This window comes from Danio aesculapii, chromosome 10 (genome assembly GCF_903798145.1).
Source record: "Danio aesculapii chromosome 10, fDanAes4.1, whole genome shotgun sequence".
In the NCBI taxonomy this organism is placed as follows: Eukaryota; Metazoa; Chordata; class Actinopteri; order Cypriniformes; family Danionidae; genus Danio; species Danio aesculapii.
In genome coordinates, this window is record NC_079444.1 from 25,780,188 (window position 1) to 25,807,637 (window position 27,450).

At 34.4% G+C, this 27,450-nt stretch overlaps 1 protein-coding gene across 1 annotated transcript in view; it reads right to left on the reverse strand.

Moving 5' to 3' along the window:
- postna (periostin, osteoblast specific factor a) overlaps nucleotides 1-27,450 on the reverse strand; it is a 46,067-nt gene that overhangs the window by 16,817 nt on the left and 1,800 nt on the right. The window contains exons 2-15 of the mRNA XM_056466295.1: nucleotides 27,310-27,408; nucleotides 16,973-17,037; nucleotides 16,297-16,454; nucleotides 15,935-16,099; nucleotides 14,377-14,523; nucleotides 14,086-14,227; nucleotides 8,428-8,640; nucleotides 7,794-7,928; nucleotides 5,636-5,784; nucleotides 5,248-5,384; nucleotides 3,768-3,898; nucleotides 3,535-3,665; nucleotides 257-359; nucleotides 1-39 (exon numbers count right to left, since the gene is read on the reverse strand). The exon at nucleotides 1-39 is cut by the window's left edge and continues 29 nt beyond it. Coding sequence (XP_056322270.1) covers nucleotides 1-39; nucleotides 257-359; nucleotides 3,535-3,665; nucleotides 3,768-3,898; nucleotides 5,248-5,384; nucleotides 5,636-5,784; nucleotides 7,794-7,928; nucleotides 8,428-8,640; nucleotides 14,086-14,227; nucleotides 14,377-14,523; nucleotides 15,935-16,099; nucleotides 16,297-16,454; nucleotides 16,973-17,037; nucleotides 27,310-27,408 — 1,814 coding nt within the window. The remainder of the gene's footprint in view (nucleotides 40-256; nucleotides 360-3,534; nucleotides 3,666-3,767; nucleotides 3,899-5,247; nucleotides 5,385-5,635; nucleotides 5,785-7,793; nucleotides 7,929-8,427; nucleotides 8,641-14,085; nucleotides 14,228-14,376; nucleotides 14,524-15,934; nucleotides 16,100-16,296; nucleotides 16,455-16,972; nucleotides 17,038-27,309; nucleotides 27,409-27,450) is intronic.

A 27,450-nucleotide genomic window follows, 5' to 3' on the forward strand; every position in this document is an offset into this window, starting at 1 on the left:
TCAGCAGAATCAATATGTCTTCACGGCCAACTGGCAAATCTGTGAAATGCAGTAAAATTTTCTATTAAGCTCAAGGGACTGTGTCTTATGTCTCAGGAATTGTATGGTTATATAACTGTGGAAAATCCAGGTACGCCAAAGATAAACTTGATCTATGCAACTGATTTTGACTTTATGCATCTAAATTATATATAAATATATATAAATATATATATATATATGTGCATCTAAACACAAATTCCTTGCATTACTTTACCTTGAGGATATAATATGGTTTTCACTACATGGACCACTCCATTGGATGCCATAAGATCAAAATCTGGAACATCCACTGAATTTACATGGATGGAGTTGTTAACCTAAGAGTAAAATAAAAACATAAAAAATATATATATATTTTATGCATTTGAACATATAAAATATGAATAAAGAACTAAACAAACATAGATGTGATCTTATAAAACACTTCAGCACATACAGAAAAATCAAACAGCTTAACATTTTTTTAAAGAGATTAGATAACCCAAAACAACAAATCTGTTATCATTTATTATTTTGTATCAAACTTAATTTAAGAAATTCCTTCTTCTGCTGCATTTTATAGTATTTTCTCTTACTATATAAGTCAATGGCGATCAGAAATAGGTTGTTTTCAATCACATGGTTCTGGTGTATTCAGATGTAGGGCAGGAAGTAAAAAACTGAATGGGAGACAGAGAGAAAAGTCCGTATTTTTGCAATGTAAAATACATTTTTATAAGAGAAAATAAATACTATGGTGTTTGGAAGCATACTATAGATAATTATTTGAATTAAACTAACGTAGTAATTATATTGTCGCTGTGGTACGACACAACTGTAGTAATAAACAATTTATTCAATAGGCTTCAGTTTTTATACACCATCACGATGCAACTCTAAGTAACGTTACAGTATTTATTACAGTTTATCAGTTCACTATGCTACAGTATTCGTTCACAAAAATTCATTAACAAAGTGTTGTACACTTTATACACTTTACTATGAGGTTAAAAATTTTTATTATAAATTACTATAGTGTTTTCCCCAAATAACAGCTGAAAGCACACAAAAGCGTGGATGTATAGTCTACATTATTATTTATTTCATTTTGTAAGGGGGAAAAGTGCTCCACAGTAATAACCGTCTAGTTTTGTCACAAGGGTTGCATTTCTTTTTTGTTTGGTTGATGAACTTAACCATCAACAAACATTTACCACTGATGAGCATATAGACGTTAACGTTACGGCTGTTTATTCTGCCAAAACGCCAGTAAAGACTTGTATTATTGCAAAACAAGACAGATATTTCATTACAGCGATTACATGGCAGGGTACGTTATTTATATTCTCCTGGAATTTGTATAAGTGTGGCGTTTGTGTCTGATTATTATATAACACATGAACATATTTATACACAAAGCTAGGCCTGTATATAATCTTTATTAGTGCTGTCAAATGAATTATCGCATTCTAATAAAGTCTGTCCAAATGGATGTATTGAATGAATGTTTATTGCATGCCATCTTTTCTTCCGCTTTCAGTCAGTTTCTTGAACTTTACCCCCTTTATGAGCAAACATTTTTGGAAGTCTATAAAAGCTGTTCAGCTTGTTTTATTTTGGCTGATTTAAACAATTATCAACAACATAAAACAGAAACATTTTGATGTTCTGATAGTGATTCCTATGTAGGAGAATCACTTCCTGCCCTCTATCTGAGTCTCGCGCGTCATCAATGACGTCATATGAAAACAACCTATTCAGTAAACTTTTTTTTTAAAGTTTACGTTTTATTTTTTAAGTTAACTATCTCTTAAAGTTTTGTCTCTTAGGATTTACACCTGGAATTAAAAGCACAATATGCATTAAAATAACTGTAACTAGAACCACGTTGCATATTTTGATATTTTATAAGGGCTGCATTTGAAAGCTTTAAGATGCTGCCATCAGAAGCAGCATTCCAAGGTGGGAAGGCATGAAGGCACATCTGAATTCAAATTCTGCTTCAGTTCCTTTCTGTGGAGGAATCTGCTTCCTATCAAATTTCAAAGGAAGTGTAGACGTAACATTTGACTTCAATATGCCACAATCTTGAGCATTCTACTTCTGACAGTTAAAAGCTAAAAAATATGACCTCTCTAAAGCCCCTTTCACGCATACAGACCTTTCCAGAAAATTACCGTCAATTCTCCAGAAAGGGATCATGTGTGAGTAGGTCCTTTTTGAAAATACTGGTAAATTCGTTCGGGCAATTTTTCGTAAAGAAAAGTTGTAACATTACCGATAATTTGCTGGAATGCTGCGCTGTGTGAACACAGAAGGAAAATTGTCGGAAAAGCACGTGTTCATTAGAACGCGCTGACGTGGGACGTCTACTCCAGCCAATCAGAAAGCCCACACATACACCTCCCATTAACCCTTCCCTCAATGAATTTAGGAAAACTGTTGAAGAGTTGTCAGAATTTAGACTACATCAAACTTACATCAACAGTGCTGATACAGTATCAGTTTTTAGCACAGGAAATGTCTGGACATTAGCAGACCTATTGTTCCAGCTTTTAGAGGGAGTTACAGATGGAGATTTGATCTATGCAGGGTTTGATTGATGGCAGCAAACTGTCTGGAAGTGATGACCTTATTACTGTAGCAATGCTCCGAATTTAGACACAACAAGCCCTGTGGACCCTTAGCAGTACACATGAGATGATTTATGCTTTTTATAACCAAGTTCAAGCTGAATGCTAACCAGTTGTTCTCCTGTACAGGATTTACGTGAATGGGCTGGATTTGGTTGATGGAATTTTTTTGAGAACAGACACAGGAAACTTGTGCTGCGTCTAAATGTGTTGTCTGACGATAACAGCATGTCATGTCTTTCCTTTCTGGTGCTACAAAAATATTAGCATTGGCCCGAATGTAAAAGTCACTCTTTCAGAGAGTCAAACAGTTTTATTAGGGAGTGTGAAAACATTAATCATGTGACTGGAAAAGCTAATTATTGGTCATTTTTAACAATCACTTTTAGAAAAAAGGCTGACATTTGAGGAAACGGCAACATTTTTGGCTAATTGTGGTATTGAATGAGTTCGGCCCTTAAAACCTCAACCGGTAGAGATTTTATCTTAAAATAACTACATGAGGTGGCGTGGTGGGTAGCGATGTCGCCTCACAGCAAGAAGATCGCTGGTTCGAGCCTCGGCTGGGTCAGTTAGCATTTCTGTGTGGAGTTTGTATGTTCTCTCCGTGTTCATGTGGGTTTCCTCTGGGTGCTCCAGTTTCTCCCACAAGTCCAAAGACATGTGGTATAGGTGAATTGGGTAAGCTAAATTGTCCGTAGTGTATGAGTGTGAATGAGAGTGTATGGGTGTTTCCCAGTGATGGTTTACAGCTGGAAGGGCATTCGCTGCGTAAAACATATGCTGGATTAGTTGGCGGTTTATTCCGTTGTGGCGACCCCTGATTAATAAAGAGACTAAGCCGAAAAGAAAATGAATGAATGAATAACTGTGCACTTACAGACAGCACTTGAAGGTTGTTTCCCTGTATGGTCTTGAGGAGGTTGGTCACTCCACCCTCCAGACCTCCGTTGATAAAGATGCCGTTGCTGAAGTGATACAGCAGGATTGCTCTGAGAACATTGACGTCACCTGGATATCAAACAGCCACAGTGTTAATGGACAATAGACTGAGCAAAAGTTCATCACGTTATAGAAATTATGTTGAAAATGATCATGATTAAAGAGGTTTACTTTTTAAAAGAGCAATGTCTTCCTTTGTCAGGGAGCCAAAAGCGGCATCTATGGGAGCAAAGAGTGTGTAGGATCCATCCTGCTTGAGCAGATCTGTCAGTCCAGCACTCTCCATCAGAGACAGGAAGATTCTGGAAAGATTCAGACAATTTTCATTTTTCATTTCAATGTTTAAAAACAATACTATTTTCAGTGTCCAGCATAAATTAGTATACCCCTCAGATCTCTCTTTTCAGTTATTATATTTTCTATAGGATGCTATACAATAACACATTTGCGTATATACATTAATCAATACCAAAGCCAAATATGGAATTATTCTAACAAAATAACTGAAGATCCTAGAACAAACATTTGTACTCCTTTGTATGTTAGGTAAAAAAATATATTAAAAAATATGAATAAAGAGGATCCATAAGGATTATTATTATGAATTATGAATAAAGAAAACAAATAAATAAAAAAAAGAATTTAGTTAACATTCAAACTAAATCTCAATATTTTATCAGAACATAAATATCTATATATATATATCTATATATATATATATATCTATATATATATATATATATATATCTATATATATATATATATATATATATATATATACACACATACATATACAGTATATATATATTTATATATGTATATATATATATATATATATATATATATATATATATATATATATATATATATATATATATATATATATATATATATATATATATATATATATACATACACACTCACATATATATATACATATACATACATATATATATATATACATACAGTAAGTGAAATGCAATAATACCTTGTATTCATATTTTGTATTTTTAGATTTCTGTTTTCACAAATTTTCAAGCATTTTTATTGAAGTATTCAAAATTTTTTAAAGGAAAAAATTTATATAATTATAAAATGTTAAAATTTTTATTTGAACATTTCTTTTTTATTTTCCAAGAAACAAATTTCAGAAATTGATTTTATTAAGGGTAATTGTAGTATACTACTGTATAATAAAATACACTGTTAAACCCGAAAAGTTTAGGCATTTCAAACCATTTGAGGAAACTGATTGCAACGAACCATTAAAGTTCAAAAACCAATCCTAATGAGTACTGTGAATTTAATCCATTTGAGTAAACGAAGCAATTTGAGCACAGTAAAACCCAATAAATGAAGAGAACTCAAACCAATTGAGAACAGTAAAACCCAATAAGTTAAGGCAACTCAAACTATTTGAGGAAACCAATTGCTACAAACCATTTTAGTTAAAATCTGATCTATACGAGTACTGTGAAATTACTCAATTTAAGTTGAAGTAATAAGGTATTTAATTAACTCAGTACCTTCAACACTAAGTTGAAAACAGTTTTTAGTAAATTTTGAGTTAAAGACACTCATTTCATTTGATAAAGTTGACTGTGGGGTTTTATAGTGTGGCATCATTAGATAACTTTAAGCCTCTTCTCACTTGAAGCGTCCATCTTTCAGGAGCAGCTCATAGATGGTTGTTTCAGGCATCTGGATCAGTGAACTCATGAGATGAAGAGCTCCATTACTGCCTTCTCTACTACCACGAACCATACAGGCGTTCTCAACACACACAGCCTAATACACACACACAAAGAGGAAAATGAAATTATCCTTGTGCTTGGGACACTTTACAGAGTATTGAGAAATAATAAAGTCAAACCAGGAAAAAGTTCAGGTCTGCAAACTCACCTGAAGAAAATAAACAAGAGTATAAAACCTAACTGCCAAAGAGTAGAGTCATAAAGTGTTTTAAAAAGTGGTTGTTTTCACAGTAATTGTTTGCAGGTTCCCTTAATTCTCTTTCTATTGTAGGGTTTGTCTCTCACCGTGCGATATATGAAGACTCTAAGCATTTTCCCTCCGAGCGTCTCGAGCAGCTGGCCGTTGTACAGGTCTCTCAGAGAGACCTTTAGTTTCACAATGTGGTTTTCCAGAATGATCTTGAGGAGACGCTGATCCATGGACATGACCTCATCTGTGTGACAGGTGGTGAGGAGATACTGAAAGTTGTTACGGCAGTTTAAGTAGGAACGTGTGGCTGTCAGAAGTAATAGACTGAAAATGAAACAATATTCTATGTTTTGTCGCTTTATGTTCTGCTAAAATATCAATAATGATATAATAAAACATTTATAAAACATAACCCTGGACCACAACCCAAGTCATAAGCAGTGCCAGATTAACATAAAGGCTAGGTGGGGCTGAAGCCCCAGGGCCCACGGAAGAAGGGGGCCCTTTATTGCCTGAAGAATTCATTTCCGCTATATGGCACGGGAAATGCCTCTTTGCATTATGCCTTCTCTCGTCGATAATGTGAAATATTCCTTTAGGTTTGCTGCTGTTCAAAAACAGTGATGGCGGTGCTAAACTGGGGCTCGGAGTGGCTGTAGGCCAATCAGAATATCGATCACCCATAAGGGTGATCAGATGTCTCAATTTTCTTAGGACAGTTCCTTATTTCAGCACTACCGCGAGAACCGTCCAGTCAAAGGTAGGCTAACCAAACTTGTCGTAGAACAAAAAATAAAATTCAGACAGTCTTAATCACTGATTAACTTGTACATGTAGAAACAGAAGCTGGGATAGTAACTAAAGCGCTGTCTCGGCCACGTAGCAGTTACAGATGGATTTAAAAAAAAAACACTTAATGCCTGCATAATCCTTCCATCACACAATATAACCAAGACAGTGTGCGAACATATCAAATAGCCTACACAAGCAGTTGTCAAAATGTCTATCATTGCGGAGTATGTATTTCAAGTAAATACACTTGGTTATGCTTAACAGTCTAGTTAGAAAAAGCAAACTTTTTAATGAATATTTACTTTGCCTCTTTTATGAAACGACAGAAATAATATGGAGCAATGAAATACTGGCGCTGGCTTTCATCAGACAATAAATCTGATAGAAACAAATAAATAAATAAATAAAATAAAACAAGGATGCTAACCTTCTGTAACTCAGAAGACTCAGAACATTTAGGATATTAGAAGCATTTTTAAAGATATTCTATCATTAGGGATTTATGGTCAACTAAAGTTCTAAAGAAACTTTTTAAAGGTAAACCCCAATTTAAAATATTTATTATAAAGCACTAATTTAGTAAGTATTGCAAATGTTGTTTGTTTTGCAGATTTTTGCAGCCTGTTGAACTTTAAAGTTTATATGATGTTATTAATTAATTTTTTATAGACTACTTGAATATTAATTAGTAAATTATTAATAATAATAACAACAACAACTATATATACTTTTGTGAGGTAAAAAGAATGGCTATAGCCCCAGGGCCCAATGTGTTCTTAATCCAGCCCTGGTCATAAGGGAAAGGTGTTTTTAAATTGAGATTTATACATCATCTGAAAGCTTAATGGGTATGTTTTCATTTGATATAAAGTTAGGGGAGGACAATATTCAATGTCCGAGACACAACAATTTGAAATCTGTAATCTGAGGATGCAAAAAATCTAAACATTGAGATCATTGCCTTTGAAAACGGACAAATTAAGCTTTTAGCAATGAAAATTATATAAAAAAGTTAATATTTACATATCCAATCATTATATATTGCCATAAAAGGAAAATCAATCATTTGACATTTTTAGTCTTTCGGCATTTTCCAAAAATATTCATGAGCATCATCATACAATGCAAGAGGACGTGTAGCAATCACATGTGTGAAAGTAATAAACACTGAAGATAAAAACTGTAAGCATTATTCTATATATTTCTTTCACTTTTAAGTTGAAGTCTCATGCTAAAATGTCAAAAAAAAAAAAAAAAACAGACAAAAAAAGTCTGAAAACCTGATTATTTGCTTTGACATTTAAAAGGTTAGATTTGTCTCGGATTTGTCATCATGGGATTATAGTATAACAAAATGTCTAAGAGGCACCATCAAAACATGGAGTAATGAAGTCCTACTAAGAATTTACTGTTATATCTCGACAGAAATGTCCTGTGTTTTGCTCAGTCATGAGGTCTCACCAGAGAAGGCTCCGTTCAGTGGCGCAAGTACAGTGTATTCAGTCTCAGGCTGCAGCGCGGCAGAAAGACCGAGTTCAGACACCATGTCACTGAAGACACTCTGAGATTTGCCCACAAGCTCCATCACCTGCTTGGCTGTCATACATACAGAAATAAAATAACATTTGAGATGATGGCCAGTTCAATTTTTTTGTTGATTATACTGTGCTCATGTCTTGTAATTAATATAATTAGTGTGTAACTACTGTAATTTTTTAATCATTTATTTTAAAACTGTTTTCATCTAAACATATAGCAATCAATCTACAATGGTCATGTGTTAGAATGATCATAGCTTGAACATTTCCAGTAATTGCTGGATAAGATGTGCAAGAACATGAACACACATTGTGAATACATCTTTAGTCCAGTTAGTCAATTACATTATCTGAGATTATTTGTGGCGCATCATGAAATGTGTTTTCATCATATTTGCATACCTATCATGTCCACCTCAATAAGAACATATCTTTAATGCGCATTTAAAACGAAATGCACAACTTGGAGTTACCTTGCAGCTTAATAGTATCTGATCACTCAAAATGTGTACAAAAATGACATTGTTGTCTAGTCTCTGACACACACAAAGCCTTACCTGAGTCAGGCATGAGCACCTGGTCGATCAGATGAATCACACCATTGCTGGTGACAATGTCTTTCTTGAGCACCATCTTGATTCCATTGACCGTAAGGCTCTCACCATCACATCCAATCTCAATATTACTGCCCTCAAGAGTACCATAGATGGAGCCCGCCATAATGGCCTCAGAGCACTGGACTGAGTTCAGGAGGTGGTACTTCAAAAGAGCTTGTAAAAATAACCAGAACAAGAGAAATTAAGAAAGGTTAAGTGACAAATTGAAGCATAAACATTGCAGTGACCTACACTGCTAAAATGCCTTTATAGTCATGCCCAGGCATCAGGCTATAGTCCTCAAGAGACAATTAAAATCACAGAAGCTGCATGTTGTGCAGAGGGACATCCGCCCAGTTCTTCCTGTGCGGGGGAAACTAGTGGAGAATTGAGACTCTTACATCAACTGTGATATCACTTTCCCAGCAGCATATGTTGCCAGCTTCCTGCATCTGTTTAAGCAGTATAGTCAATTCAGTTATACTTATTTATTTCTATAGTGCTTTTTACAATGCAGATTGTGTCAAAGCAGCTTAACACAGATGAAGAAAAGGGAGTAAAAGCCATAATATTTCAAACTGTTGAACATTCAATTCAGGCAGGCAGGAGAGTAGTGTAGAATGCTGGTGTAGTTCTAGTGAATTTAAATGGCTTCAGTTCAGTTTAGTATAAATGTCACTGTCGAAGTTCAGTTTATGCTGCTGTCTGGCTGTATGTCTAATTAAAATTTTTAGACACCAAAAAGTCATTGGATCAAATTTATTAATATTTCCTTAAATTTTTAAGACCACTATACCATGAGCACAACATGTTAGCAGTAAGTTAAATGATTTAAATGCTTTGACAAACCAAAATCCAAATCATTCATTAATTCTTCCATTTTCTTTCGGCTTAGTCCCTTATTTATCAGGGGTCGCCACAACGGAACGAACCGCCAACTATTCCAGCAAATGTTTTATGCAGCGGATGCCCTTTCAGAACTGGGAAACACCCATACATTCTTGCATTCATAATCATACACTACGGCCAATTTTGTTTATTCAATTCCCTTATAGCACATGTCTTTGGACTGTGGGGGAAACCGGAGGAAACCCACAGGGGAGAACATGCAAACTCCACACAGAAATGCCAACTGGCCCAGCTGGGACTTGAACCAGTGACCTTCTTGCTTTGAGGTGCCAGTGCTAACCAATGAGCCACCGTGCCATCCCAAATCCAAATCAAAACCATCTTTCTAAGACACTATTTAAAACAGCTTTCTCTGGCTCTACAGTTTGCAACACGGGCTACTGGGTCAATGCACAAATGGTACCCATGAGACGGCCTCAGCACACTTCCAGAAGATGACTAACTTAGTCCCATTGTCCGGTCAGAACATTATACTGAGCTCTCTCCCACAACACCCGCTTGACTGTATTCGCACATTGGTTTTTGGTTCCAAACCACAATGCATTTGCTTTATAACTTTGGCATCTGATTACCCTTGTTAGGCAACGATTATCCAGAGAATGGCCGGATGCCTGCTCACCCCACTTTTGCATTTTTGTACTTTGTTTCATTCCAAAACTGCCAAAACAACAAGTATATGCATTTGTGTTTTTTACAGATTTAGTGCAAGGTTTAAAAAATACAGTAGCAGAAAACACAAAACAAATACAGTTTGATCAGTCAGTAGCAGCTTACTTCCATGATTTAGGATGAATGCATTCACAATAGAAGCAAACTACTGGTGTTCACACGGTCCGTACCACAGACCATGCTTTATACTGTAGGTGGACTTGAATACAGTTAGCAGGTGCCTGCTGAAACCAGGGTTCCAAACTGCATATAAAATCTGGACGTTCAGGAAAATTTAAATGCAAGATTTCAGAATCTGAAAAAGTCATTGAAATCAATGAAATCTTATAAGTCTAAATTGATAAAAGATGCTGTAAAATTGTTGGTTGTGAGGTAAAAATTATAGATTGCATAATAACCTTTAACTCATGACAAGACTGAAAAAATTTCAATTTATTGGTAATGAAAAGTGTCAACCCTGAAGACAATTTCTTGAAACTGCTGAAATTATTGAAGTACTTAATAAATTGCCAAAGGTTTTGAAATGTTATTTGGGACGTTCAAAATTACATATTCTTTGATTAAGTACTTGTTATGACTGAGCAGCTCATATGTTCTAGCTTGTAATCAGTGTAATATGTAATGTAATGTAATATGTAATGCATAATATTGCCATTATCAGAACCAGATACGTCACTTTACTGCCATTTACAGATCCTTTACCATTGCACTGATGTATAGTAAATCTTATGTGTGTTTCAGAGTTAGTATGGTTGGACACATGGCTACCTTTTTCATACTCATACAAAACACAAAAATGTAACAAAATCTTTGGGCTTGTCCATATTTGAGCTTATATTTCCAAATATGAGGTGGAACAGCGTAACATTTTTGGTCACACTTTATTTTGATGGTCCGTTTGTTGAATTTTTGTTACATTGCAACTAATTCTCATCAGATTATAAGCAGACTGTTAGGTTGGGGTTAGAGTTGGGGCTAGGGTTAGTGTAAGTACTTACTTACAAATGTACTTGCAAAGTTTCTTATAGTCAGTTAAATGTCTATTGAAGGACTGTTAAATGTGAGTATCAACAGATATGAAGCAGACAGTCTACTAATACTCAAATGGACCATCAAAACAAAGTGTTACCACATTTTTTGAGAATATAGTGAATATGGACACTTTTCACATGCTTTTTGCCTACTTTATTAGAGAACTATAGTATTTTAGATGCAGAACTTAAGTCAAAATGTTTGTGATCTTGTGGGCATCATCTAAACATGCAATCTTAGCCCTTAAAAACTGAAGTACCTCATCTAGTGCACAATTTAGAAATAGCCAAAGATCCTTTAAGAGCCAGAAATGATGTAATGCTGACGTTAAACTGTACATCTGTGTGGTCTCTTCATGCTAGACTATGCTAAAATATAAATTTAAACCGATAAAATACACAAGGAAATCAGTTTTATGTGCCTTTGGCTTCTAATCCAAAGCCTTGATTGCATTTTTTTCTCATGACATTCACACGAGTGGGTTACTAAGATAAATAGCTGCATGTTTACATGAAAGCTAGACTTTGCTTAGAATAAACCTCTCTATGTATATAACGATTTTCCTATAATGCTAATCTCAGTCATCTAAAAGGTCACAAAGATTAGATTAGACTAGTAGACCCTCTTCTTAGTCAAAATTGGCTTCCTTTTGTCTGTGTCATTGGGAAAACAGACATACTTTTGTCTGTTACAACACCCACAATTGTCTGACCACAAGATACCTAATCTTTTTCACCAGAATCAGATGAAGTATTATTCAACATCTAAGCATTTCCCATCAGGAACTCGTAGAGGGTTTAACCAAACTTGATTTTGGATCCCCATGTGGCTACGGCCAGATCTGCTATTTGCCCACCGTCTGAGAATGTGCCACTGCTGGGATCGGACAGCATTTGTGGAGTTTACTTAAATTGGCTGGGCTTTCGAATCTGTTGAGGTGATGTTTTTTCCTTCCTCTGCATGCACACTGGAGTTTGGATTCTTTATGTTTTTTTAAAAACACTGACAAAGGCTGAACAAATATTCAACGTGAAGCATTACAACTAAAATAACTGTCTCTATTTGAACAATGAAACAGAGACATTCTTCAAGTCTCTTGGGAATAATGTCAAATTAACATGCTTTTATTTGAAACCAATCTTCTGTAATACACATACTTTGTTCATTCTTAAAAAATGTTAAGCATTCTTGCTTGCATTGTTCTGAATGTTCATGTTGACAAAAGTTCTCTCACAAAAATCCACGACAACAAATTAAATTTGAAAAAAAACAACAACAAAAAAACCCCAAAAACAAACAAACAGTGTATATTATTACAAAAACTGCCATTAACGCCAGAATAACTATCCGTTATAGCTAGGTAATAGATTATTAATAAACTGTTAATTAATGAGTTATAAATGACTTGTTATAGTTAATAGTTTAATTATTTATAACTATCCATTATAACTAGTTAATAGACTATTAATAAACTGTTAGTTAATGAGTTATAAATGACTTGTTAATTATTTATAACTATCTGTTATAGCTAGTAAATAGACTTTTAATAAACTGTTAGTTAATGAGTTATAGATGACGTGTTAAATAAAAGTTATTAGTTTGTTAATTATTTATAACTGTGCCTTACAGATGGCCAATAGATAAGTTGTATATGACTTGTTAACAGTATTTTAATTATTTATAACTATACCTAATAAATTAGTAATATATCATGAACAAGCTGTTAGTAAATTACTTACTAAAGACTTGTTAAGTATTTATTAGTTTATATTTGTTATTGGGATGTCTTCTGAGTAGTTGCAACTACTCTTCATTTATTAAATGTTAGTAAATGATGAATAGTTGCAACTTTAGAATAACGTCCAAATAATATACATAAGCTAATAACTAACACCTAACTAATATATTACCTCAAACTTTACAGATCAGTTGTTCATAGTTTGTTAACCATTTACTAATACCAGTTAAACTTTGTGGAACAGCAAATGGATGGAACAAGTTCAAGCTACAAAAAATTTGATGTGATATTTAAATATAATATTTTTATGCCTTAACCTTGTTCCACTAATAGGCTTTTCTGTGTACTGTATTTTTCCAAAGAAGCTCCACAGATAAAACGTTGAGCATTGTGTTTAATGTATAGAAACACATATACACATGACAGAACAGCAGTATACAACAGAATACAAACCCATGAGGTTTGGGCACTTTTTACTTTAACTGATACTACTAGCTTAATATACCAGGAAATAAGTCAATAGCATGCATTGTCACCTAAACTAAAGTGTTACCAATAAAATCAGTGCCTTGGTATTATATGAATGAATTTTTTTACCTCCAGTAAATCAATGATCAAGAGGCTTGGAATATAATGTTTTGACTAAGATTAAAGATGTAAAAAAAAAACAGAAAAAGATGGGAATAAAGAACCTTAAAATGTAGCACAAATAACCATTCATTCATCCATTTATTTTCTTTTCGGCTTAGTCCCTTATTAATCTGGGGTCGCCACAGCGGAATGAACAGCCAACTTTTCCAGCACATGTTTTACACAGTGGATGCCCTTCCAGCTGCAACCCATCACTGGGAAACATTTATACACACTCAATCCCACACACACACTACGGACAATTTAGCCTACCCAATTCACCTATAGTGCATGTCTTTGGACTTGTGGGGGGAACTGGAGCACTCGGAGGAAACCCACGCAAACACGGGGAGAACATGCAAACTCCACACAGAAACGACAACTAATCCAGCCGAGGCTCGAAAAAGCGACCCTTCTTGCTGTGAGGCGAATGTGCTACCCACTGTGCTACCGTGATGCCCTACAAATAACAATTTCAGACTAAAACAGTTGTTCAATATGATTCTAAATAGATCTGTAGATGAAGCATATTTGTTTAGAGTGTAGCTTTGACAGAAGTCCCTCAACAGGAATCCCACACTTTCTACTTTCTCAATGATGTTTTTGGTCTAACCTTTGGTAGGTAGAGTATTTATATTTACCTTGAATCACAGTTTTGTCACTCATAAGTCTCTCCAGGGCGTCAGCGTTAATCTTGTCAAAGGCCTCGTTGGTTGGAGCAAACAGTGTGTAGTGTCCAGGCTCACCAAGCTGGTCTTGGAGATCTGCACTCACTACAACTCCCTATCAAAAACAATACAAATGAATTTGTCTAAGTAAGTACATGTATTATATTTGGATTCTCTTTGCTGGGCTCCTATCAGAAGATCATCAACTCTCCAGAGAGTTATGCTCATATTCATTTAGAAAATCAGGATTATCATAACACGTACACTCAGTGAAGACAGATCATCATTGGTTTCAATCACATCTTTGATTGTTTGGCTTAAGACGCTGATGACCCGGTCAATGACATGCACAACTCCATTAGTGGCCACCTGATTGCCATGAATGATCCTGGCACAGTTCACAGTGACAACCTGCAAACCATTGAAGAAGAGGAAGGGATGGTTACCTGCAATATATGAAGGTGTTCATCAAAATATCTTTATTTCTTCAGTGGAACACAAATGTTGGAGAATAATGTAATGTTTACACTTGAAGTTCAGATTGACTTGGTTTATTTTTGGTCCTGCCCAAAATTAAAAATTATACATTTCGTCGTTCGTTCAGTCATTTTTGCAACACATGATCATTGGAAATGTCTACCTTTTGCGAAATTGTAAAAACTTTCTTCAACCTGTTCAGTTTTTCTCCAACCCTAATTAAACACAGCTCCCAAATATTCCAAATAATCAAGTTGTTCAAAAGAGTTTGAACATCTTGATTAGTTGCATTAGTTGCTGTGTTTGATTAGGGTTGGAGAAAAACTTTGCAGAGCTCTAGAGGAATTGGGTTTGAGACCCATGACTTAAGATGTGATCTCATTCGCACCAAATCACAGAAATACCGCACGTATTTTATCACTCGCTTTTCTAACACACACAAGCCTACTGTAAACTATGTGCAGCAGATCCAATTTCTAATTTAAATATGTAATTCCAAATCCTATATTTAAAATACAGGTTAATGTTTAGATTTCAAAGATATACAAATATGTCATATGTATATGCAGCTTATTTTTTAATATGTATAAAAAATTGTATATATGTGTATGACATACAGCCTGTATTCATTGTATCTAAGCAAAATTTTTTTAGGTTTTGATGAATAGGCCACTATACATTTATACTTTAAAAGTACAGCAGTTTTCTTTTTCTTTTTTTTTTTAAGAACAGTGCCATTTTTAATTAACTTTTAAAAGCACATTTTAACATTTATAATGTTTAAAGTGGCTGATAACAATACATATTCTTAATAATAGTAAATAATCTGCCTCGTTTTTTAACTGTGCAGAGCTGTAGCTGCTTAATTAGGCCTACTACGCTACTTTTTTTCAATACTGGTCATTATGGTAGATCTTGAAGAGACCATTTTTTTTGAGGTGGTACTTCATAAAAAAGTTTGAGAACCAATGCTCTAAATGATGGCTGGATCTTTACATTACGTTGTAATTATTAATTAACAATGAAAATAATACATGTAGAAATGTTCTCATTAAAGCCAACATACATTTAGACTAAAAAGTTAGTCAAATTCATTTGAACTGGTAAAATCACAAAAAATAAAATTAAATATATTCATTAAAAAAAATTTAAAATCTCAAACCGCACGCACGCACGCACGCACGCACGCATATTAGATAAAGATAAGATAAAATATATAAAAATAAAAATATAAAAATTTATATATTCAAAATATTTATAAATATTATATAAATGTATAAATAACTGCAAAACAATAGCATGCTTTCATTCACACACAGTGAATTTGAAGGAAAGAGAAACATACTCCATTGGAGTAGTGATTGATATGGAGGCCCTCTTTGTTAAACATGGACTCCAGGGTCATATCATTCTTCAGGTCCTTGGTGAGAAACCGTTTGTTGACCATGTGATAATGAAGTGCATTGTAAAGCTCAGTGTTTCCACTGCTGATCACAGCAGCCTTCGATGCCTGCAAATATAGAGACATTGATCAATCGTGGGAGCTTTGCACTGGGAAATAATCTGAAAAGCATGACTACATGTTCCTGAATTTATTTCTTTTGAATATGTTCCACTGAGAGCTCCAACATGCTTATTGGTAACACACACATTGGATCAGCGATTTAAACAGCATGCAAATACTGCGGCTCGAAAAAAGTAACTCACAGGATCTAACTCTTCCCAGGCATCGTCACTGGGCGCAAACATCGTATAAGATCCTGCTCCCGCAATTTCTTCCCTCAGTTTGGATTGATCTGCATATTGCTGAGTGGTTTTGGCTTTTACCAGATCCAAGGTGCCATAAACGCTGTCAATGGGGGCCACTGGGCAATAGAGAAAAGTTTACAGAGTTCACATAAGCACAAAGACTCTCATGTAGGTTTCCATCCAATAGACAGAGTTACAATACAACACATAATTTAAAGTCAGGCTCCATTCAGAAGATGTGAACCTTCAAAACTAGCTGTGGCACATTAAACTCATGTTTAACTATACAGCCAGCTGGATTCCGGTCTTGTTTATAGAACAAAATCTAAGGTTCTCCCCTGCTGAACTCAAAGTCAATGTATAACCTGACATTTAATTTTTACATGACCTTATAATGAAGTCGAATGTGCAATACTTATTGGCATATACCAATATAAATAACCACATACATTAGATTAACATTCAGCATTGAATTTTAAAGTATTTGTACAACAGACACCTAATTATATGCTGTTATTGACTGGTAGATGATAAGCCAAGCAAAATATTACACAAATGTACCAACAACCACTCTCACAAGTTCATTATGTAAAATACTATTTAATATCGGTATCTGATATGAATGAATACAGACCTGCAGGGCACCCACGTTTCCCTTCTAACTTCATGTAGCCCGGGCAGCACTCATATAAGACAATCCTGCACAAAATAAAGACAGAATACATTAAAATAGTATCATATAGTACTTTAAATTAAAATCACATCTTGCCAATTGGTGAATGATTTAAATGATTTTATTTCTTTGTTTTAGAATGGAAGTAACTGACATTTTGTACTAATTCAGTTCAGAAAACTCACGTGCTTAATTATTTTAGGATGTTGTGTTAATATTTAAATGTGTACAGATGTCTTCTGCATATAAAACATTTGTTCTACCATCTGGACTTTTATCTCGGTTTGTTTTGAACTTTTCCAATTTTTTTTTTTAAAAAGCAGAGTGTATCAGAAACTGATGGATTCAATATGCATGCCTAAAATAGGACACACATTTATAAAATCCAGCTTTGCTGTCTATTACAGAAAAATATATATATTTCAAATGTTTTTCACATTTGCAGATTGAAACATTCAAAAACGTATAATTTATGCAAAGTACATTGTTTATTCAGGCACATATTTCAAATTGATGTTTTTTCACATGTGAAATTCTGTTGATTTTCTGTAAGTGAACAATTATAATAAATAAATAAATAAAAATTATGTAAAGGCCCCGTTTACACCCGGGATACAAATGTATTTTGGATAATTGCTTAAGAAGTAGAGGAAGGAAACACATTCTCATCTCTTTTGTCCACTTTCATGACAGGCGGGTTTATGGTCTATTGTACACTGTTAACAATTTTCTGTAGAATCTACAGTAACTTAATGGCAGCAGTTTGCCTGTAACTTACTGCAATATCAATTATAATTCACAAGAAAGTTTCACAATGCAACTTTAAAATACAGTAACATACTGCATAACTTTCCATAACTTTTTTTAAAATACAGTTCATGTTAGGGCTGGGCGATTTGGCCTAAAATAAAAATCTCGATTAATTGAACCTTTTAACTCGATTACAATTAATGAAGGATTATTTCATTTATTTATTTATTTATTTATTTATTTATTTATTTATTTATTTATTTAATTAATGTTTTAGCCCTCATAGTTCACTGATAAGTTTTGTACAGTAAATAAGCTCACATATTACAAGTGAGAGATTTCTCAATGAAAGGTGCATTAGTTGATTTTAAATTAACTGAAGGAAACACTCTCAGTATCTACCATCTATGATTATTCACTGAACATCAACATTAAACATCTGAAATTAAAACACATTGCCTAAAACCAACAGTCACTTTTTTCTAATAAAAAAGCGAAAATAAATAACTTTTATGCACTTTTGGAAACAAAATGTATTATCTTCAGTGTTTTCCGTATTAAAAGTAGAAAATAAGCAGTATCTCTTCTAAATAAATTAACTTGTATATGCATTCATTCATTTTCTTTTCGGCTTAGTCCCTTTATTAATCAGGGGTCGCCACAGCCGAATGAACAGCCAACTTATCCAGCATATGTTTTACGCTGCATATTCCCTTCCAACTGCAACCCATCACTGGAAAACATTCATACACACTCATTCACACATACACTATGGACAATTTAACTTACCCAATCCACCTATACCACATGTCTTTGGAGTTGTGGGGGAAACCTGAGCACCCGGAGGAAACCCATGCGAACACGGGTAGAACATGCAAACTCCACACAGCAATGCCAACTGAGCAAGCCGAGGCTTGAACCAGTGACCTTCTTGTAAGGTGATCATGCTACCCACCGCGCAACCGTGATGCCCCTAATTGTATATCCTGTAAATAATATTTTTAACAGTGCATTTCTTAAATCTTCAGTAATCAAATATTTTAATGTAAATAATAATTTTATTGTAATAGAAAATATGCCGTCTCAAGGCATCTCAGACGTAGCTTCCAATCATCGTCAATGTAGTGCAAAAGTGTCACGTGTAGTTACATTTTTTGAGAGGTGCGCAGGTATGCGACCACACGAAGGCTGTGCCTGACCATACTGAACGTTCGACGCAGAAGTATAAATCAGCTTTAACAGAGTGTGGTCACATGACTCCACACGCGGTAGTGAAAATATTGACCTGGAAAAATTTGTTTGATTATAATTTCTGAATGTCAATTTTGATTACTTGCCCAGTTTATGTTACAGTTAAATAATGTTTAGTTTACAAAAATCGTTAACAGTGTATTACCATTTTATGATCTTTTAATAATATAGCAATATAAGCTAGTGTGATTTACAAATGAACCTGAAAAGAGAAAACAGAAAACATGGAACAGCAGTTTTCGTTTCTGCTCTAATAGCAGGAAAACTACAACAATCACTGTTGGTTTTTGTTTAAATCTTGAGGGCAAAACAACATTGTTACAAAATATTCTGTACACAATGAAAGCAATCCAATCAATGCCAACATCTGTTTAGCATCACCTGCAGTATGCTTGTGTTTGAAATTACAAAAACACCTTAATTTCAGATGTAAACAAGGACAAAAATACCTTTTCAGCTCAAATTGACCAACAAAACAAATCATGTACAGCGATTTCCTGCATATTATCTACTCAGAATATGATGTTCCACGACAGAAAAACAATCCCTCAGGTTACACAGCATTACCTCATGTGCAAAACCCTGAAATATTTGACAACATAAGAGGGCAATGACCCAAATGTGAGCCAGCCCTGACAGAGAAAGCGCACCGTCTGAAGCGTGTGAGGTCACTTGCCTCTGGGCTCTGTTTTGACAGCATGAAGATTGATGCTTATTTTTCAACACTAACTTCAAACTGGTATCTCTACAGTATATTGGCATGGAATGGGGGGGGGGGGGGGGGGGTTGAAGCGTTCCAGTGGTTTATTGAACACATGAGAGTACAGGTTGATATGTGCTCTCAAAGGAAACTTCTTTTATTGCTCAGGTGGTCTCAGTTACGTGTCATGCAAGTATGAACCAGATATTAGATGTTTCTCATAGAATGAAACCTGGAGCACATACTGTACAAAAGTTTTACAATCTCCAAGCACAACTATGTGATATGTTAAGAAAACCTACATCAACATAGCATTATTAGGTGTATGTGATAGACTATGTACATAACGAAAAGGTTTTTTCAAATACAAATTGAGTTCTTAAACATACTTTATCATACATTTGATTGCAATTTCTATGTAAAATTAACACTATGGGGTGTTAATTCTACATATTTCTTCCTTTTAATTTGACATATTTACAAATTTTACATATTTCTTCCTTTTGATTTTTCGGATCACACTAATGATACTTATAAAGAAATATTATTGACAAATGAAGGATTTTTTTCATGTAGTTCTTTTTACAGCATCAAATAAATACCACAAAACAAGTTAACAGTGTCTATGATTTGTAATCGAATATGTTTGTCTCAAGTTTGGACAACTTTTCTGCCGTGGTCAATTTGATTGATGGCTCACTTTGTAAAATGTTGTACATGTGATACAGAATGCTCGGGTTCAAGTGTAAGAAATGTAAAAATATGGTAAATATATGTGGTTTCAGTCATCTTTTCTCTTATGTTTGTGTTAAGAATTACGATAGATTAGGTTTAGAGAAGGGTTTACGTCAGTGGTTTACCATGTGATTTTTACAACAAGCACTGCCTTCTCATGGACTTGTATCTGACATTGTATCTGAAACATACAACAAAATGTGCCCCAAGTAACATATTTTCAGATTCACATAACATGTATAGTGCCCTCTAGTGGATTTGTCATTTGAAATGTGCCACAAATCGTACTCAAAGCAACAGATTTTAAGTTTCACAAAAAAATTTGAGACATTTGCCAAACCTTTGCATGTTTGAGCTCAAGAGATCTCTTATAAAAGATTTGGAGCATTTTCCTCATATAAATTAATCAATTAGATACAGTAGATTAATTTCATCTGAATGACATCTATAGGTGTTTGGCGAAATTTGGAAGGTGAAAATATGTGGGCGAGATCCCAATCAATCCAATGGGCTTCAATGTAATCCAGAGATTAAAATGCTTAGATTTTGCTTTTGGTTAAGTTATTAATATGAATTTGCCTGCAGTGTATTTTACATCTGTACACTACTGACAATAAACAATGGACCTTTTAAAAATCAGCCTGTCATCGATGTGCTCAGCATTTGCTGAGGCTGTGGAATAAATAACTCTGTGAATAAAAGTTCAGTTTCAGACTTATACAGTATATTAACTTCATAAGACCTCAGTATATCGTCAGAAGTCACACATATTAATTTTGTTTGTATGTATATGTTCTGTAGCTGTTGAGTTGCATTAATCACAAGCGTTGGCCAATAACGTGTTACTAGTAATGCGTTACTGTAACGGCATTACTTTTGACAGTAACTAATACTGTAACACATTACTTTTTAAATATAGCAACTCTGTTATCATTACAATATGATGCGTTTGTCTGTTACTTGGTAAGTTAATTAATTTTGGCTGCAGTCTAGCCCACATCTTCCTGCTTACATTGACGACACATTGTGGGATTGCTAGATGCCAACCAATCACCATAAAGAGGATGCGTTGTCCAGACTGAACAAAAGTCAAGTGAAAGCAGAGACCGGGTGCGCACGAGGTAGACCAAGTGTGCGCACGAGAGAGACTGAGAGACTATTAACATTACTATTATTGATTAATAAATAAGCACGCATTTGTTATCTGTATAACAAAAATTGATTAGTTTAGTAGACACAGTGTCACATTTCTGTTATATTTCAGAACACGTTATTTAAATGTATAGTGTTGTATTGCTCAGAAAATGCTATGATAATTTTTTAAAATTGTTTTACATAGCTTTTCAGCTGTTATACCAGTGTTTCCCAACCCTGTTCCTGAAGGCACACCAACAGTACACATTTTCAACCTCTCCCTAATCAAACATACATAACATAATCAACTCATCAGAAGATTAGTAGAGACTCCAAAACCTGAAGTTAATGGGTCAGATAAGGGAGACATTCAAAATATGTACTGTTGGTGTGCCTCCAGGAAAAGGGTTGGGAAACACTGTGTTATAGAATAGCAGATTTGGCACTGAATATACACAGCTTACTAAGTTGCTGACATACCACATTTAATTTGTGGTTATTGCTCATAGATTTTATTTTTGAGCAGCAGTTTTTGTTTTGTTTAAAATGCATACAATTTTTGGTTGTCTATAATAGCAGTTTTGTGGTGCTGAGTTTCACCAAATTGATTCTGAATGATAATTAAGATAACTTTCATTTATTTATTTCATAAAGGTTTTACGTTTGTTGTATATTGTAGCTAGTTTACATTCTCAAGCTGTGAAGGAACATGTTTAAGGGTTAAATACAAACTTCTATGATGCTGAATATATTATTCTGCTGCTTTATCACCTTGTGATATTTTCATTTTTGTGCTGATGGTCTGACTTAAACAAAAAGTACATTTTAAACCCTAATTTAAGTCTGTTTTGTGTTTTAGTTGTGAGAACGCAAATGATTTAAAACTATGAAGCTGATCAACAGTGTATTCTCTATGCAGCACACAAGTGATGTTATAAGGGCATTAATGGGAGCATTATAAATGTTCTTTGGAAAAGTAACTCAAAAATTACATTTAACAGTAATGCATTACTTTTTGGTGTATATAATTGATAGTAGTAATTGAGTTACTTTTTGAATGAAGTAACTAGTAACTGTAACAAGTTACTATTTTTCAGTAACTAGCACAAAACGTGTTACGGCTAGTTAGAAGAAAATCTTCTTCATCGTGCTCCTCAAGAAAAAGTCACATCTTAGATGGCCTGCATCGGTGAGAAAATTAAGAGCAAATTTTACATTTTTGATGTACAATCCCTTCAAGAGAAACAACTGCGATGTTAAAACAAACAACATAACACTTAAAAAAATCAATGTGGGAAAAAGCTGGTAAAGAAAACAAAACCTCTTTCTCAGGCTAAATATCCTAAATTTGTTTAAAAGTTTTTATTGTATTTATACCTAAATGAGCTCAAAATCTTTTTAGATATTTATAAAGAGCAAACACAGTAATCTGAATTTTGGACACTAGCCTAAAAGCTGTCTTGTTTTAAAGGGAAAAAAAAGGCTTTCTAACAGCTGTCTGCAGATGCTGTGTACGTAATTCTCCCATGACTAATGTTGTTCCTCACTGGTTTTAGCAAGAGATCTGTGGTTTTGAGAATTATCATGCCATGCAGCCCTGCTGTTTGTCAGATAGCGATATGGTTGGACAAACGCACCTGACACTGCACAGAATAAACTGCTCTGCTTCTCTTTTTTTAACACTATGTTAGTATCTATATGTACAGAAGTCGCAGCTGTGGTGAGGTTCATCCCCTGACACACAACAATGTTCCCAGTGTCAGTGAAGGAAGGAAAGAGGAAGCCAGCGGGACCCCTGAGAGCAGCCTGACTCAAACTTTCCCCAAAGTGGCCACAGTAAAGACAGCAAACTGGGCAGATCCGGACCCACTGCTGCCCAGAGTTAATTCAGGGGGAACTGAGGGGAAAAACGCCAGGCAGGAGCCATTTTTTAATGCTTTTATTATTGACCTCCCAGGAGACATTTTCAAACTGCTTTCAGATGTTTTCCTCCAGTGACCAGTGAGGCTGCAGTCACTGAAAGAAATCCAGGAGAAAAACAACACTGCAGGTGAGAAAGAGGAGGACAATTGAGCTGTAAAATCTCAGAGAACATTAATTAAAGAACACATGAGACTCTTTATAATTCTCACGTGAGAGGGTTGAACTGAGGCCGATGGTTTTGAGACAAGTCAAAGCTTAAGAAAGGAGCTGCGGTTTTATTTGTTTTCACGCCTCCGAAAATTAATGAAGACTGTAATGGCATAAAAGTATTTGTTCTGTAGGTGCCTTGACATGCAGTTGCATGAAAAACATCACCATACGTACATTCATATACACACACACACACATTCTTTTAAATATGGATTACAAGGACCCTCCATAGGCTTAATATATTTCATACTATAAAAAAACTCTAATTATATGGCCTTAAAGTACCCCAATCCAAACCCTAAACACAACCCTTAAAGGAAACCTGTGGAAAATTTTGAATGTCAATAGACAGCGTTATTTATGTTTTTTTTTTAGCATTTTGAATTATGAGGACACAAGGCATGTCCTCGTAAACCACCTTAGATTACTACTATCTTTGCCATGGTGACAGTACATAATATTTGACTAGATATTTTTCAAGACACTAGTATTCAGCTTAAAATGTAATTTAAAGGCTTAAATAGGTTAATTAGGTTAACTAGGTTTATTACAGTAGGTTAACTAGGCAAGTTAGAGTTTTAGGCAAGTCATTGTATAACAGTAGGCTGTTCTGTAGACAATTGAAAAAAATATTGCTTAAGGGGGCTAATCATATTTACCTTAAAATAGTTTTTAAAAAAATTAAAAACTGCTTTTATTCTAGCGGAAATAAAACAAATAAGACTTTCTCCAGAAGAAAAGGTTTGCACGAAATACCGTGAACAATTTCTTGCTCTGTTAAACATAATTTGGGAAATATTTGAAAAAGAAAAGAAATTTACAGCAGGGCTAATGAATTTAACTTCAACTGTACAAGTTATCAAATATGCAGTATGTGGAAATATTAAGCAAGAACACAACTGAAAAGAAAAAGAAAAAACAGAATAAAACTTAATTGTCACAATCAACACAGATGTTATCCTTGCAGATCGCTGGTAAAAATGCAGATCTCTAAAGAACTACAAATCTGCTGTTACATGGACTACATTTCCTGTCATGCACCGCTCACACACACCAGTTCCTCATTCCGTTGATTACACACTCACACAGTCGGAGGATGGTTACGAACTAATTACATAGACTTTAAATACAGCGCACACACTCATATCTTGGCTTAGTCTTGTCTGTTTATCTGTTTGTAAACATTATGACACGTTTTCCTTGCCTTGCCGTGTTAGACCCTTGCTTTGTTGTTTTGTTTATTTACATTGTCTACTGCCTGCCTTTTGACCATCTGACTGTTGTATGACCATGACTCTGTATTTGCCTGTTTACATCAGTTTGCCCCTGTGTTGGCCGTTGTTTGCCTGACCATTCTCCTAATAAACCCTGCATTTGGATCCTCAACCCAGTTGTCAGTCCCCTTCACATTACATAAATAAACAGTGAAACAAATGAGAGCACAGATAGAGAGACAAGACCACCTCCATACAAACTGTCCCACTGTACAGTGGTCCCAAAAATATTCCTAATAAATCAAAAGGTATATATTCTACAAATAATTTTATTTTATTAACTATGCAAATATTAATGAAGCACAATACAATAAATCATCTATGGAACTTTGATGATTATATTATGTTTTTGAAAGAAGTCTCTTGTGTTAACTAAAGATGTATTCACTTTTTTTAAACAAGGTAAAAACAGTAATATTGCATTTAATTTGCACAATTTAAAAGACAGTTTTATTTATTTAAATTTATTTAAAAGTTGAAGGTGAGTTAGGTCTTACAAAAGAATAAACGAAAGAAAAAAATCTATACATAAACCCTGGTTAATCAAAGGAACCTAAATCCTGGTTTGCATATAAAATATTGTGGCCTATGCTTTTTCCAACATTAATAATAACAACAACCATTATAACAATAATATGAATTGAATACAATAAGAACTGAGCACCAAACTCACTGATTTGTTTCTTAACTTTCAGCTTTGTCATTAAATAATAGGAAAAAGTTTTAAAACACATCAAAATATAAGCTATTTTAGGGTATGTTTAACAAAGCGACAATAACAGCCAATACAGTCCCTGTCCAAACAGCTATATGAAAATGACTAAATATATAAAATATAAATAAATTGTAAAAACAAATATCAAATAGATGCATCCCTGATGAATATAAGATTCTTGTGAATAAAGGTTGTTTCCTTTAACAAGCACAAACAATGATGCCCGTTTTATATCCACAATGATCCATGGAGATACAAAATATCAAAAAGGTTAATGACAGAAAACGCTACACAGACACAAACATTTCCTAAAGCCGAAGCTTGTTTCTCTGTTCTTTCACACACGGCAGTTCTCTGCCAATGGAAAGGCTGAGTTGAGCCTGCCAACTATTGGTCACCGGTCCCTAAAGTCCTCCATCGCAGCCTCACAGAGCCCAGAAACACGCTTACATCATCCTCACAGTAAATTAGTGTGCCATTGGTGGAGAAAACAGGGGAAGCCACCAGAGCAACAATAAACATGTCAAGTCGTAGTCAGAGCACATGAACTGCCATAAACATACAGTACAGTTAGATGCACTCAGATGACAACTGCTGCAAGCTCAAGGAAAGACTCCAAAGTTTAATATGTTTTTGTGTCATAAATCATCCTGCTCTAGGGAGTTTGAATGCTTGTTTTGGCCTGTTTTGAATTGCTAATAATACACACTAATGTACAACAAACCTGATATGTATTAAGGCAAGACACTAAGTGAATAGGGCAAAAAAATGAACCACTTGTCATCACTGTACTTCCACAGTTGATTGATTACATAAAAAATTGCACATTTGTTTTGTATTACAAGTTTGGACAATGTTATTCTTAAATATGCAAATGACGCATAATTTCCTTGAATATGCAATAATTTGCATTCATTTTTAGATAAATGTCGTTGAGCATTGGATTAATTCAGGCTCAAAATTCAGTTTCTTTTTGCCATAATACTAAAAAAGGTTTTTACAATTATTATTATTTCATAATTAATTAATTAATTAATTAAATTTTAATAATCATAATTAATTCAATTTATATTTAATTAGTTTTTTAAATGTCATTTTAGTTATTGAACTTTTAGCAATGCATTTATGCAATAGTTCTAGTGTAATAGTTGTATATTTTGTGTGGTAGTATTGTGTAGGGTTGTACAGTGTTATGTGACTGTGTGTATTGTGTTATAATGAAACTTTGAATACATTGGAGATTTGGGGAATTTCTTTTTAGCACCCTACAATTCAGAAAACACTGTAAAATAAGTTTACAAATTTTTTGTTGAAATAAATTGTTGTATATAATGAGGCGAATTATATTTGAACATATCCCTCAGTAAAAACCTTCAGAATGTTTGAATAATATAATATTTCTTTCATGTATTATGTTTATATATTATATGAATATAACTGTAAACAATGAAAGTGAAGATGCCCAAGGCATCAACTGAGCCTTATCAAGCTACTCCATCATCACAGTGGCCCGTAATGTCTGATGGCGACCCCTGACCTCTAATCAGATCACAGGCAGAAATCAGGCTAAATTAGAGAGGGTGAGAGTGAAAGCAATAGGACTCACGCTTTTTTGCCACAGATGGATTTCTTGTACCAGTTCCTACATGTGCTGAAGTACTTCTTTTTGGTCCCCATGACCTGCTGTAAAGCGCACACATTGGGCCTAAAAACAGGGAACATGTACATTAAAAAAACCCTCTAGCGA